Source organism: Paramisgurnus dabryanus, chromosome 5, assembly GCF_030506205.2.
Source record: "Paramisgurnus dabryanus chromosome 5, PD_genome_1.1, whole genome shotgun sequence".
In the NCBI taxonomy this organism is placed as follows: Eukaryota; Metazoa; Chordata; class Actinopteri; order Cypriniformes; family Cobitidae; genus Paramisgurnus; species Paramisgurnus dabryanus.
In genome coordinates this window covers 43,504,393-43,520,127 of record NC_133341.1, presented here as the reverse complement: position 1 = coordinate 43,520,127, position 15,735 = coordinate 43,504,393, and the positions used below count along the sequence as shown (strand labels likewise).

Here is a 15,735-nt window from a genome sequence, read left to right as displayed (position 1 = left end):
TTAGGGTGGGAAATTAAGGTGGCTCCTCCCCCTTTTAAAATAGCCAATAGCATTTAGTTTACCTCAGAGTCTGGAATCTGATGAGAAGGTTAAGTGCAGAATAATGTCATAAAAATTATTGATCTGTATTGGCGGTAAGAGACAGTATGTTTTAAATGCTTATATCTTCTAAATGTGAATCAGAAGAAGTGGTCAATGTTTTGTAGCACATTACTTTATAAATATCCTCAAGACTCACTAAAAGCCAAAAAACGAATTGAATCATTTTAAGTCATCTTGAGGCCCCCTTGGAAATCTGCTGAGGGCCCCCCGTGGGCCCCGGACCCCTGGTTGGGAAACACTGATGTAATTGATATGTTACGGTTTTAGAGATTTTCCTGATTTGAATAAAGCTGTACTTGCATTAAAAGAAAATAGCTGCCTGGAGCTGTTACGTGCTAAATTTTGTTACCCAGGGCCGATGTCAAGCAGTTTGGTTTACAACTTTATACCTATTTATTATAACCGGGCATATAAGTAAGTAGTCATGCCATACCATCCACCCCCATGCAACAGCTATACAGAAGAAACATTTTCCTCCTCTCACTTTTTCACTCTTTCCTCCCCTCCCCGAAGAGAGGAGGGGGGTACAAAGAGGGGATTGTGTAAAATAGGTCTTGTGACAGCATTCATGCCGCAAGGCTCCAAGTACACAAGGATATGGGGAGCAGAGTTCGGTGTGTGTGTGTTTGTGGAGGAAAGTGGTTGTCTAGTAGCCAACTCAAGCGTAAGCTGTCAGGTCCAGGTCACATGACCACGACAAGCAAGCGTCATCCTGTGCACAATACTCAGCAGCCAGTGAGATGCTTTAAAGTTGCTTACAAAGCTCAAATGAAAAAATATATTTCACATAGATCAAACTTAATTTTAAAACATGCATTTTTATTAAAAGTTTTAAGGAATTCGTAGTTTATGTGCATCTTGAGATAAAGCAGTGGCACTTATATATGTTAAGATATGTCAGTACAAGATGCTTTTAAATTGAGCCAGTTCAAACATGCATTTTAGTCTGGGACCCTATCCGGAAAACCACACTTATATGTCCAAAAAAGCTTTTTAAGTATTTACAATAAACGGCACTGTAAAAATTCCTTGTTGCACTAATTTCTTTTGGTTTTATCAAATTGATATTTCAATTAATTTCAACTTTCTTGACTAGTGAGAAGTTGTTCAAAAAAAAAGTGATAATAATAAAGTTTAAGTAGTTTAAGTTATTTCAACTTGATTTTTTTATTTAAAGCAACTCTTCACTAGTCAAGAAAGTTCAAAGGAAAATGAATTTATTCAAGTTGAATAAACCTAAATATTTAGGTGCAAATAGGAATTTTTTTACAGTGTATTTGTACGAAGCTCAGATGCAAAAACCGTCGAAGTGTGTCTTGACATTTTTTCTTGCAAATGAGCATTTTTATCAGCCTCTTTATAGATTCTGCCAACAAACCGGTATTTCTAAATGGCCCAAGACCAGGATTAAGCAGATTTGAAGTGAAAGTATTTAACAAGCATTCGGTTAATAATAGGGCTGTTTACACCTGGTATTAAGATGTGTTTTCATCGATCGGATCAGAAGTGGATTTTTTAGCACAATTGATGAAGCTTGCACAACTTAAACACGCTCGCAAAATGCAACTAATGAAAGATGTGGAGAGCAGCTGTTTAGTTTTATCAATGTAAGGCTAAAGATAGCGCTGTACACTGTGCATTCACACTAGAAGTCAGAAAAGATGTGAAACCTTGTGCTTAGTACCTCAGATTAGATAAATTGAGTATCTAATCTGTACCTCAGAATAGGCAGAGAGTAGGCGGTCCACTGCGCGTTTACACCACAAAAGCAATCCGGTCGAAAGTGTTTTCGACTACCTCTGAATGTGGTTGAAAGTGGACGAGTTCAAAACGTTTTGAACACAGTTTACACCTGCCTTTAGCGTTGTGATTCAATCGACAAAATGCATCTTAATACCAGGTGTAAATGGTGCATAATGCAAGAATCTAATATAATGTTACACATCAGATATTTTTCCTCAACAGTTAATCAAACATTCACTTAAGACATAACAGATTATATCTGTGTGAATTCTTGTCAAAACAAATATTTTTAATGTAATTCTGTGTAGATGTCTATATATCGGGATCGTGCACTCACAAGTTTGTGTGAACGCGCTTCAGATGTGTCAATGAGCTTCTCCCCTGAAAACTTCATTACGACTGCCACTAGGGGGCGAACTCCGGCAATCGTTTCTGAATGTCGTGTGCAGTGAAAAGGTGGCTTTAGGCTGCGGCTCAATTTATTAAACTATGGGCTAGACACAGGGGCAAACTAATTGTGCATTGCGTTAATCGCGCATTAATAAAGTTAGTCACGTTAAAATGAATTTGCGTTAACGTGTTATTAACACGTTGATTTTAACGGCCCTAATATTTATACTTGCATATAATTTGTATATTTATACATTTTTATACTTATTATTGTGGTATTGTTTTCTGCAAGAAGCATAAACATTTTATAGTGTGACTTATATCAACATTTTTTTACTTAAGCACACATACTGTATATCTAAACAAATAAATAATCCAAAAACCAATACACCGACCAATTACATTAATTATTACAGATGCATCACTTAGTGATGCACCGATGTATCGGCCACCGATATTTATCGGCCGATTTTTTTATGAATTTGAAACCATCGACATATCGGCAATAGCACGAGAAAGGCAGATACCGTTGTTTATTAATTAACTGCATAAAGAAATCCATTATATGTAAAAAATGTGTTAATGTCGTTAATAAAATAAATGCTGAATAGCAAAAACCACCTTTGTAGGTTGTCATGTTGTCTTATTATATTTGTTTTAGCTTAATTTATGCCGCTCTTATTATGTTGGTCAGTTGAATGTTAATTAGACCCAATCCGTGTTCAGGTAAAAATAATTTGATGCAGAAATAAACTAGCTAATAGACCAACTGTATAGTATTGTATACAAGTGTTTAATATCGTTATCGTTATCGGCCAGAAGTTGTCTGTTTAAATCGGTATCGGTATCGGCCCAAAAAAATCCTATCGGTGCATCCCTAGCATTACTCTTTACTCATCTCTTATAATATTGTGCTTCTAAGCTTCTAAGTATTAAGAAATATTTTACCCATATAATATAGTTTTTATGCATTGTAGGACTTCTGCATCTGTTCACTCATATCTTTAACCAACTTATTAATTCTTTTAAGAGATTATTTTTCTAACATGTTTACATCTTCAGTGTAAAAACGTGGAAAATAGTACAAACACATCAGTCAGTTAAATAGATATCACTCAACCCCAATGAATCATGCTCAGATATTGCCTGGTTTGCACTACATGTGGTTTATTTTCTGGCATGGACTGTCAGTGTGTTAATGAATGGTGATCATTTGGTAAATATAGGCCATGTTGTACTGTAACTCAGTATATGCAGAAGACAGCAGGAACTTGGACAGAACCAACAGTGTCTCTTTGATCTATAATGCACACATAAACATTAGAGGATGTCTTCAAGGTCCAGCTCACTCTTTACATTTAACCGCATTAACACAGAAGTGGCTCATGCACTCTTACTCAACCCAGCATGGACATCAAGTCACTGCCTCACGATCAATGAATGTTATAGAGCAATGACTCTTCTTATATGCTTCACAGGAACATACTGTACATCTGTAAAAGAGAATAATGATCTTGCATTGCATTACAGAAGGGATGGTTATAGCTATAAAAATTTAATCCGTGCTTTTTACACTGATAATAATGTGATGATAAGTACAGAGAAAACGTCATTGTTTAATATAAGGATAAACACTGAGAAGAATCCGCATTGCATGTTATAAAAACTTAAAGTATTTCATGTATATAGAAAGTACACTGTAAAAGGTTAAATCAACTTAAAAAAATTACTTCAATTTGTAAGACCTAAAAAAAATGCTTAAGTGAAAAATACTTAAGTTGAATACTTAATATTTGAATACTTAAACTTACATTTTTAGGTGTTACTAATTGTAAAATATTTTTTTTGAGTTGATCTGACTTTTTACAGTGTTCCTTAAAACATTGCAATACTATTGACTAGGTTAATACAGCATTTGTATTCATCTCGTCGTGATACGGTATGATATAGATTTTATCAACAAGCAAAACGATGTTTGCTGATACCTCAAAGTCAGTGATACAGTTTTGATTCAGTTTGATTCAGAGGCAGATCGATCAATTAATCGATATTTAGACAGTTTTTCGACAGTTTCTGTGTCTCATTTCGAAGCTACCACCGCTTTGTTGTTGCATCGTTTCATTAAACGAAAATATGCAGTTCGGCTGAAGTGCATGCACTGTAAAAAAAATTCCTGATTAGGGGTGGGCGATATAACCAAAATTTTATTTCACGATAGAATTCATTTTTATATCATGAATCACGGTAGAGTTTTTTTTTTATTAAAATATTTAATGCAATAGAATTTTCATAATTCTTACAAAAAACTTAACATGCATAAAAAAGAAGACAAATACAAACAAAATTTAAGCTCACTGAAGATAAACAGTCAGTGATAAAATAATGATTTACATTATATATATTATTAAAGGTAGAAAAGTGATTTAGTCAAGAGCAGTGAGAGATTTTTACAAAAATATGAGTGACAGCAGGAGCAAAATTCGGTAACTTCCAGTTTAAGACCAAAGTCGGGATCCAATCTACTATTATGCATTTTTCTTTTAGCTGTTTACTTTCTTTTAAGCCCTAAATTGTCATATTTGTGAGGATATTTGCAAAGATGGGAATTTTGACGCATATGTGTTTTAAGGCAAATAAAGCAGCAAAAAATGCTCACAAGCTTAAAGGCAGGATAGACAGGAATTATCTAAAAAAACTTTTTTACAAATTTGTTTAAACCGTCTTTATATACCAATACATAATTAAAATGTAATTACTCTGAAAAAGAGAGTATAAAACTCGAGTGTCGGTAGACCTCTCGCGACACAGCTCATTATTTCCATTCGGGACGAAACAAATGATTGGCTTGCGCGACTATCACTCTCTCTCGCGACCATGGCACCACCCCTGTTGCTATGGGATCTGCCCACACATATGCACATCTGATTGATTTGAATGTGCACAAGGCACTCTAGGAAGAGCAAAAGTCAGCAGAGAAGTGCATTCAGAACTCACAGTACCTGCATATGCAGTCAGCGAAGGCAAACGAGGCAAAAAAAAGAAGAAATCAAACCAGAGTAAATTTCGCTTGGCTTTTCCTCGAGTCGACGATGCAGTAGCAGTATTGTCTCCGGAGTTTAGTCCTCAGAGTCAACAATGCTTTCATCACGGAAACTCTCACATGCAAAACAGCGTATATGTTATAAATCTTCCACGAAATTCACCTTCATCACAGTGTAACTGATGGTAATAAAAAAACGTATGTCAATGCAATCTGTTTTTAGCTTTGTCTTATAAATATAACTGGCTCGTTTGTTACCGAATCAAACGAACAAAATATATATTTTAAACTTTACCATTATCGATATGCTAGCTTAATAGTGAGTACTAAAAGCCATCCTATTTGTTTATATTCATAGTGATAAAGTTAGGTGTATTATTACATGTGATTGTGACATGATGTTACTACATGCACCGCGCTCCCAGCAGAGCCGGTCGGCTTCACGCGTTCATGTGTTTTGGGGGCGTGGCTTTAGAAGAAACCCAGAAGGGAGGGGGTGGAGTGAATGGAAAAATGAGCTGTGTTTAAAACAGTCCTGAAAGGTCTACAGACACTCGATTTGTATACTCTCTTTTTCAGAGTACTTACATTTTAATTATGAATTTGTATATAAAGACAGTTTAAACAAATTAAAAAAAAAGATTTTTAGATAATTCCTGCCTATCCTGCCTTTAATGAGCAGCGGATGTGCGTTCAGCGTGCTCCTCTCACACAAAAACAGCGAGCGCATATAGAGCTGTTGTTTGTGTTTCAATGGCTAAAAATCACTTGTTTTAAAACTGCGGCCCAAATACGTGTACAAAAGTTTGTTTTCGGGCCCATGCGCATAGTGGCGCGCGTAACCTCGATTAAGACGATGGTCCAAAATCTCTACCTGTTACATTTTTTCTACCGGTTTATCATATCTACCGGTTTATCGCCCACCCCTATTCCTGATTAGTGAAGTGTTGCCATAAATTATAAAATAAAGTTGAATTAGCTTAAGTTATTTATAGTTTAAATATATTGTAAATCAAGATGATAAAACTTAAAAATGTAAGTGCAACAAAGAATTTTTACAGTACAGACAGACGTTACTTGAACATAAAGGTACCTCATATCGATATTTGACGTGTAGCATCCATGCATCGTATCATTAGACATTAGATCAATGCATCGATCTATAACGGTGTATTGTAATTTCCCTATTAAATACACCACTCAGTTAAGCACAAAACCTAAAGCATATTGTATTTTGTCTGTATAGTCTTTTCTGCAGTATCTAGAGTGGAAATAGCTGAATGTGTGAAAGTAATCTGTTTAAATTGCTCTTGTATTTCACAGACTGGTGTCATCCATTCATGCTGTCATGGCGGTGCCAGTAGGCATTATTGTGGTGTATTCCTGCAGTGGGAACGTGATTACAGACCGGTAGGTCAAGCACACTTTTGACGACACATCAGTGCTGAACTTTGCTACAACACACTGTCACCTATATGTTCACATGGCCCTCTTTAATGTTTTATAAAGGTTATAATAAAATAGTTTCAGACCTGGATTAATCCAGCCATGCTATAATGCGTATTAAAAGCTATGACTATGAAACCTGCTCACACTAGTGGACAGTGTGTATGTCCCTGTGCCACATATTAATTAACGTCACAATGAAATATGTGCACTCTGGACCTAAAATAAACACACATGCGAGCACTGGCAAATATATAAAATGGTGGAAAGTTGGTTTATTGTTTAGCCGGTTCACTTTGACATTTAAAGCGGTGTGGTATCACTTTAAAAGGCAGTCACCTGCCCGTGATCAATCCCACCTTTCTCAGGGCAATAGTGCTTACCTCTGTTCCCACAGCACATCTGCTGACCCCTTGGCTCCGCCCACACTTCAAGGACACAGGGAGGAGGAGATTAAGTACATAGAGTCCCAGCGTACCAGCTGTTACCTACATCTGTGCCCCTCCCTCTGGCCTTCCCTTGCACTGGAACAACACCTGTAATGCAGCCTCTGCCACCTGTTCGTGATGACAGGGTGACACGTGAGCGTGCTTGTGACGTAACAGAGAGTAATCCACATCAGACACTTGCCCTGTAGGACGAGAGAAAGCTCCCAACCACCCAGATAATCCCCAAAGGCTTAATACTCAGCTTGAGCACATGCGTAACCGCAATGCTCAGCAGACTGAGCGACAAGGAATATCCAATGACACTGTGTGTCTTAAAGGCATAGTTCACCCAGAAATCATTTGTGACCTAGCTAACCTAGCTAAAGTTTTTTGCGATTTACTGAAAATCATCCTACAAAATGTCAAAAATATAACCTTGATATCTTTAAAGGGACACTCCACTTTTTTGAATATATGCTCATTTTCCAGCTCCCCTAGAGTTAATCATTTTATTTTTACAGTTTTGGAATCCATTCGGTCGATCTCCGGGTCTGGCGACACCACTTTTAGCATAGCTAAGCTCAATTCATTGTATATGATTAGACCATTAGCATCGCGCTAAAAAATAACCAAAGAGTTTCGACATTTTTCCTTTTTAAAACTTGACTCTTCTGTAGTTACATCGTGTACAAAGACCGACGGAAAATTAAAAGTTTCGATTTTCTAGGCCGATATGGCTAGGAACTATACTCTCATTCTGACGTAATAATCAAGGACTTTGCTGTTGTAACATGGCTGCAGCAGGCACAATTATATTTTGCAGCGCCTGAAAATAGTCCCCAGCTATTGAAAGTAACCAAGGGGACTATTTTCGGGCAGTGCGTAATATCACTACGCCTGCTGCAGCCATGTTACAGCAGCAAAGTCCTTGATTATTACACCAGAATGAGAGTATAGTTCCTAGACATATCTGCCTAGAAAATCACAACTTTTAATTTTCCGTTGGTCTTCGTACACAATGTAACTACAGAAGAGTCAAGTTTGAAATAGGAAAAATATTGAAACTCTTTGGTTATTTTTTAGCGCAATGCTAATGGTCTAATCAGATTCAATGGATTGTGCTAAGCTATGCTAAAAGTGGTACTGCCAGACCCGGAGATCAGCTGAATGGATTCCAAAACGGTAAAAATCAAATGTTTAACTCTAGAAGAGCTGGAAAATGAGCATTATGTTCAAATAAAGTGGAGTGTAATTTAATATTGACTGAGTATATGTTTCATTATTGTCACATAAGTCTCTCAATATCTTATCATTTTCATTTATTTCATGTATAATGTCTTGCTATTTCTTTTTAAATGTGTGCAATATATACTGTAACATAATGAAGCATTGTTTGCTGTCAATTCATGCGATGGCTCTGTTTCAAAACCTATCCTAGACGGCATTATAAGGCATAGGCACGCTCCTGATGGAAATCCTATTTGAGAAATGACTCCACATTATGTATGCTATAGATCTAAAGGCATCTGTAGATTTAAAGAGATACTTCACCCAAAAAGGAAAATTATCCCTTGATTTACTCGCCCTTAAGCCATCTTTTTCACAATGAGAGTTATATTAGAAAATGTCCTGGTTGTTCCAAGCTTTATAATGGCAGTAAATGGTGCTTCTGATATGAAGCCCAAAAGTTTTTGTAAAGTTTCAAATATTGATATTTTTCTGAGTCCTCAGACGGTCTTTATTAACCCCCTGAAGCCGTGTGGATTACTTCTGTGAAGGATGGATGGACTTTTTAAAGGGATAGTTCACCCAAAAATAAAAATACTGTCACAATTTGCTCACTCTCATGTTGTTACAAACCTGTATAAATTTCTTTGTTGTGAAAAACACAAAGGAAGATATTTTGAGAAATGTTTGTAACAAAACCGTTCGTGGACGCTGTTTACTTCCATAGTATTATTTTTTTCTATTATGGGTCCACAAATGGTTTGGTTACAAACATTTCTCCAAAATATCTTCCTTCGTGTTTATCAGAACAAAGAAATTTATGCGGGTTTGTAACAAAATGAGAGTGAGTAAATGATGACACAATTTTCATTTTTGGGTGAACTATCCCTTTAAAGGACAAGTTTGGTATTTTAGACTTAAAGCCCTGTTTTCAGATTGTTTATGGTGAAATAGAACGGTTTTGACTGAAATTTCGACATTTGCGGCTGCCCTGAGAATTTTCGCGTGTTTGTGTTTCATCTCACACCTCTACAATGGGTGTACAGGTGCACTGGAACAATCCTTCCTAAAATGCATTAAACTTTCGTTTACAAAGACGTGAAACTTACCGAGTGGTCAGGGGTGTTCAATGATATGCTCACACAAAAATCGCTGCAAAAGATGCTTTCCAACAGCTGTTTTAGCATTCGTTGTTAACTTGTGGACCTATTTCCCCAAACGCCTCACACCCGTACATTCTTCCGCTTAGAGCTTGAATAATAGACACTCCAGCCCAGGTGGTGGCGCTAATCTGCCTTTGCCAATTGCAAGAATAGAAACAAAGTTCCCGGCGCGGAGTAATACCGTACCTCACAGCACAACTAATACAAGTCAATGGAGTTGGTAAAAACTACGATAAAACCTGTTGGAATGCGTCTTTTGGAGCGATTTTTGTGTGAGCATACCAGTGAACACCCCTGACCACTCGGTGAGTTTCACGTCTTTGTAAACGAAAGTTTAATGCATTTTAGGAAGGATTGTTCCAGTGCACCATTAAACCCATTGTAGATGTCTGAGCTGAAACACAAACACGCGAAAATTCTCAGGGCAGCCGCAAATGTCAAAATTTCAGTCAAAACCATTCTATTTCACCATAAACAATCTGAAAACAGGGCTTTAAGTCTAAAATACCGAACTTGTCCTTTAATGCTTCAAATCAGAAGCACCGTTTACTAGCATTATAAGACTTTGAAAAGCCAGGACATTTTCAAATATAACTCAGTTTGTCTGAAAAAAGATAATCATATACATTATCATTGGGTAATTTTCATTTTTGGCTGAACTTTCCCTTTAGGTCTCTTCAAATAATGAGAACCACTGATGGTTTTATTTCATAAATCAAGAACGCTTTCTTAAAACCTATTCAAACCTATCCAATTTGTCCAAAATCGCCACACTCGGACGTTACCTTAAAAAGCAGCTGCCTATGTAGACCGTAGACGGCAAGGCTGCTTACTACTGTAGGTTTTGAAACAGAGCTACTATTTATTCACTTGTTTTGTTCCCATTCTGTTCCAGACACTGGCTGGCCACCCATTTTGTCATTTGGTACGGTGTGCCCTACATGTCATACGACATCTTCGCCATGTACCTGAGCCATTACTATCGCTTCCGGGTCAAAGGTCACAAGGACTATAAAAGCCACTCGCTGCAAACCATCAACTCATTCGTGAGGAAAGAGTTCCTGCTGGTCCTTCATCATATTGCACTGCTCACCATTCTGCTTCCAGTGACTCTGGTGAGAGAGATATGACACGTAATAATATAAAGTCAGAGAGTAATGGACCTTCTCAAATAACCACAGGAACAGACAGGCCTGCCTATAGTCTGGACCAAATGGGAGGGAATGAATGTTAAGGGGGGGCGGCGGGTGCCATGCTTTTGTGTTTAAGTACCTGATCCATGAGAAACAATTACCTTAATAGCAGCTGTTACAGGACAGATGGATACACACGCACACAGCGGTGGAAACCTGGCCTTTTGTTTGGTGTCACTGCCTGTCAGTGGTGATATGAGATCATTTTACCCACACTTCCATTATTCACACACAGCTGCTGCTCAGATAGCACTATTCACAGACACACACAACACATGAAATGACCCACTGAACGGAGCCATAGACACAACAGATTTTGATAATGTAATAAATGAAGGCCTTGACCACCATAAGCACACATTTAAAGTCCGCAAAGACCTTTAAAGATCATACGAGATCATTTGATCAAAGTTTAAAGTATACATTATATTATGCATCATGTTGCAGCATGGGCAAACAGGATATATACATAATTAACATCTTAACTCTTTCCCCACCATTGACGAGTTATCTCGTCAATTAAAGAAAAAACATTTTCCAGCCAATGACGCTTCCCTGAGTTTTTACGGTAATCTATAATTCCGCTATTATCCACTAGGGGGCGGTCTTATCCAATTTATAGGAAAACTGAAGCATCAACAAATTTTATAACATTGTAAACACAGTGTATGTTTTGCAAAAATGCAATTATTTTAGCTTTTTGCTTAAAGGTGCAGTGTGTAATTTTTAGAAGGATCTCTTGACAGAAATGCAAAATAATATACAAAACTATATTATCAGGGGTGTTTAAAGACCTCTAATAATGAACCGTTATGTGTTTATTGCCTTACAATGAGATGTTTTATCTACATACACAGAGGGTCCCCTTACATGGAAGCCGCCATTTTGTGCAGCCATGTTTCTACAGAAGCCCTTAACGGACAAACTTTTTTACTAAGTTGTCTCCAACGATGACATGTTTGTCCGCTGGCGGCTACTGTAGCTTCTCTATGTGTTTCAAAATCAGGTGAGCAGTGGACTGAGCCGTTGGTTGCAATTCACAACCTCACCACTAGATGCCGCTAAAATTTACACACTGCACCTTTAAAATTTGGTATTTTTGAAGAAACCTACCCATATTTGAGAGTTGATAAAAATAGAGAACGAATGAAGATTGGATGAAACTTTTTTAAGTCTTTGTTAGTTAAAAAGCAGAGTCTGTTCTTTTTATTTTAGATATATTGTATGTTCATCCACCTGTTTCTTGACGTAAATGTGGGCGCTGCCATCTTTGAGCTTTCCAATTTATGACTTCCGGTGAGCCACTAGTGCTAATCGTAGTCTATTGCGAAGGACACAAGTGTGTCGTTTTGACTGGCTGTTAAATGTTTATTATGAAATCTAAGAAGACCAACATAATTTGTGCATTTATGGGTTGCCATATTAGCTAATACAAATGCAGTAAATTGATGTAATAATATTTTCTTAAAACGAAAACAATACTCAATACATAGTTTAATAGTAGTTTAATATGTTGATTATGGTTTGTTCAAATAACTTACAATGTGTTGAATGATACTGCTGACTGTGTCGGACTGCGAGAAGCTCGACGTGTCGCCATAGACAAGTACATTAAAAATTGATTAAAATATCTAGCCACTTCTTAATTTCATCCTCACACTGGTTCATACATGGCAGGTGTAGTAAATATTAACAGTTTAAATCATGTTTTATGCATTCTCCCACTACACTGTTTTCTACCGGCTGGCTAAAACGGAAGTCTCGGACCGGAAAGGAAATACGTCACATCACTTACTTCCGCGTTCGAGAAACAGATGTATATATTTATAGAAGAAATTTTTCCTGGAAGGCATTTTGTGGAACTTTTGTAAAAATCACAAAAAAGGGCTGGCGGGGAATTCGTTAGTTGTCACGGGCCCACGGGTGGGCCCAAAGTGTTTACGTAATTATTAAACCGATAAAAGTCTGTTCTAGCAAAACAAAATCCTTAATTGAAAACCTATTTATAATGGGCAAGCTTTAAAAATTAAGTTTTTAGATTTTGAAATGATGTAGTGCAGGGTTCCGCAAATCTTACCCTGGAAGGCCGGAGCACTACAGAGTTTAGGTCCAACCCTAATCAAACTTAACCACCTGTGATTTTCTAGTGATCATGAAGACCTTGATTAGCTTGCTCAGGTGTGTTTGATCAGGGTTGGAGCTAAACTCCTCAGTGCTCCGGCCCTCCAGGGTAAGATTTGGGGAACCCTGATGTAGTGACAGTCATTTTAACTCTTTCCTCACCAGCATTTCTACAAGTTGCCAGTCAGCATTTTTTTATTTTTACAAAAGTTTAATGCCTTCCAGAAAATGTTCTTCTTTAAATATATAAACATACAATATATCACATAAAAGAACACAGACCCTTAGCTTTCAAACAAAAAAACCTGTTTCATCCTACCTTGATTAGTTCTCTTCTTATTACCTCTCAAATATGGGTAGGTTTCTTCAAAAACACAACATTTTGAGCAAAAAGCTGAGATAATTGCATTTTTGTGAAGGACTTTTGATAGAAATCCGATTCAGAGTGATCCTCAAAACATAAACGGAGTTCTTACTCTTTCACGTGAGGCGTTGCTTCCGGGTTGTATTAGTTGCGGATAATAGCGTGTATATTTTCCTGGTGTATAATAGCGGTTTTGCGGATTGCAGAAATACTCGTCATTGGCAGGGAAGCTTTTTCTCTTAATTGACGAGTTAACTGTTAAGTGTAAATGTCACTGTGATTTTTTTAATGTTACGGACACCATAGAAATCTATATTAATTATTATATATTATATACTTCAATAATGTTAATGTAAGTGGATCATATTTATAGTTTTTGGGGCCACTGATGATAATGAAGATGATCATAAAGGTACATTCACACGGGGCGAAAGCGTTAACGCTTGACTGAAGGCTTGTCTGAAGCGTGGCCAACAGCCAATCACACTGGCCACAGCACATGCTCCAGTCTTGCATAAATGTAATTGGCTGGCTCGCACTAGGTTATTTGCATAAGGCAATCTGATTGGCTGACGCAAGCGTTGGCGCTTGAAAAGTTGAGAAATTTTCAACTTCTGCCGTGAGCAACGGCAGTGCACGACGTTGACGGATCCACAATTCAGTTCGGCAACGCATGACGTCACCCATTGAATGCAAATGAGAAGTGTTAACCGTGAATGTACCGTTACACATTTACAAAACAAGTTCATTAACAGACTTCATATAGTCGGTTTCAGCAGTAACAACATAAACAAGCGGCTTTCGTGGTCCTCACGTAACTTCCGGTAAACTCCGCGAAGAATAAATAACAACAAAGTCCTTTTAAAGTAATTTATTTATATAGCAAGCAAAATAAACAACACGTAGATTACATAGGAACCCAAAACATTTGTTATTTTCGACAAGGTATTTGTTTAAGAGTTCAGTTTCAGCAACTAGTCAGATCATTAAACAAAAAGAAACCAGAAGTAAAGTTCAAACCTGACGCTTATCGCGTCACCGCATGTGCGCCCGATGAAACGGTCTATATCTGTGAAAACTTCATTGTGTGTTAAGTAATATTTATGTTTTCTCACCAGTGTCTTTATAGTTCAGTCCATAATGAATTGTATTTTGACAAATAATTAGTAATTTATACTCTTTATTAACTTTAAGAGCGCAGCTGTCTGCATTCTGTCTGTTGTGTTGAATGGCTAGCGATGCAAATATTTGCTCTGGCTTAAATTTAATTCAGTGATAATTATGTAATGCATAATTGAATGAATGGATAATACATCATTGCTATTGGTCACATTGTCTGTATGTTTGTGCTGACTGTTGGTTTGGTCTCTGTGTTCTTCAGTTTCTCAGGAAGGACCAGGGGGATTATTTCATTGGCTGTCTTTTCCTCACTGAGCTCAGCACTCCCTTTGTTTCACTGGGCAAAATCCTTATTCAGGTAAACTGATCCGAAACTGTGATGCGCTTGACACTTAACACTCTTAAAGAAATAGTTCATCCAAAATTTCAATTCATGTCATCATTTACTCAACCTTATTTAACAAGAAAGATATACAGCCCCAGTCACTATTCACTATTATTGTAATAAAAATGGCCAGGTTTAAAAAAAAAACCCAGGTTTAAAAGTTTAGTAAATGATGAATAAATTATATTTTTTGGGTGTACTGTTTCTTTAAGATGACTGTGTTAACTATATAAATAGGTCTATAAGAGTGCCTAGTCTTCACTCTGAGTATTAGCTTTCAGGTCATGTCTCGCATATAGGGCCGGGCTATATACTTAACATTTGATAACTCGATATCTTTTTAAAATTTTGCGGATACTTGATATGTATCTTGATAATTTTGCTTTTGCTCTGAAGTTGTACTTTTGACACACTTTAAAGGGATAGTTCACCTTAAAATGAAAATTCTGTCATCATTTACTCATCCTCATGTTGTTCTAAACCTTTATGCATTATGAACACAAAAGAAGATATTTTGATAAATGATGGTAAACACATAGCAGATAGTGACCATTGACTTCCATAGTAGGAAAAAATATGATGGAATTTAATGGGTACCATCAACTGTGTGCTTACCATCATTTATCAAAATATTTTCTTCATCATTTATCACAATACTTCCAATCTTTGTTCCTACTATGGAAGTCATTGGTCACTATCTGCTGTGTGTTTACCATCATTTCTCAAAATATCTTCTTTTGTGTTCATCAGAAAAAAGAAAATTAATACAGGTTTAAAACAACATGAGGATGAGTAAATGATTAAGGTGAACTATCCCTTTAATAAAGCATGATTTGGGTAGAACATTTTGGACCCTGATCCACAAAGTTAGTCATAAGGGTATTATTATTTGTTTAAATTTAGATGTATACATTATCTGAATAAATAAGCTTTCCAGTGATGTATGATGTATTTGTTTGGACAGGACAATATTTGGCAGAGATTTGAATTTGAGGGTGCAAAAAATCCAAATAT

At 36.8% G+C, this 15,735-nt stretch overlaps 1 protein-coding gene across 1 annotated transcript in view; it reads left to right on the top strand.

Annotated features, from left to right (window-relative positions):
* The window catches only part of tlcd3a (TLC domain containing 3A), a 31,163-nt gene that overhangs the window by 8,454 nt on the left and 6,974 nt on the right, over window positions 1-15,735 (top strand). The window contains exons 2-4 of the mRNA XM_065284266.1: window positions 6,599-6,685; window positions 10,435-10,654; window positions 14,599-14,694. Coding sequence (XP_065140338.1) covers window positions 6,599-6,685; window positions 10,435-10,654; window positions 14,599-14,694 — 403 coding nt within the window. The remainder of the gene's footprint in view (window positions 1-6,598; window positions 6,686-10,434; window positions 10,655-14,598; window positions 14,695-15,735) is intronic.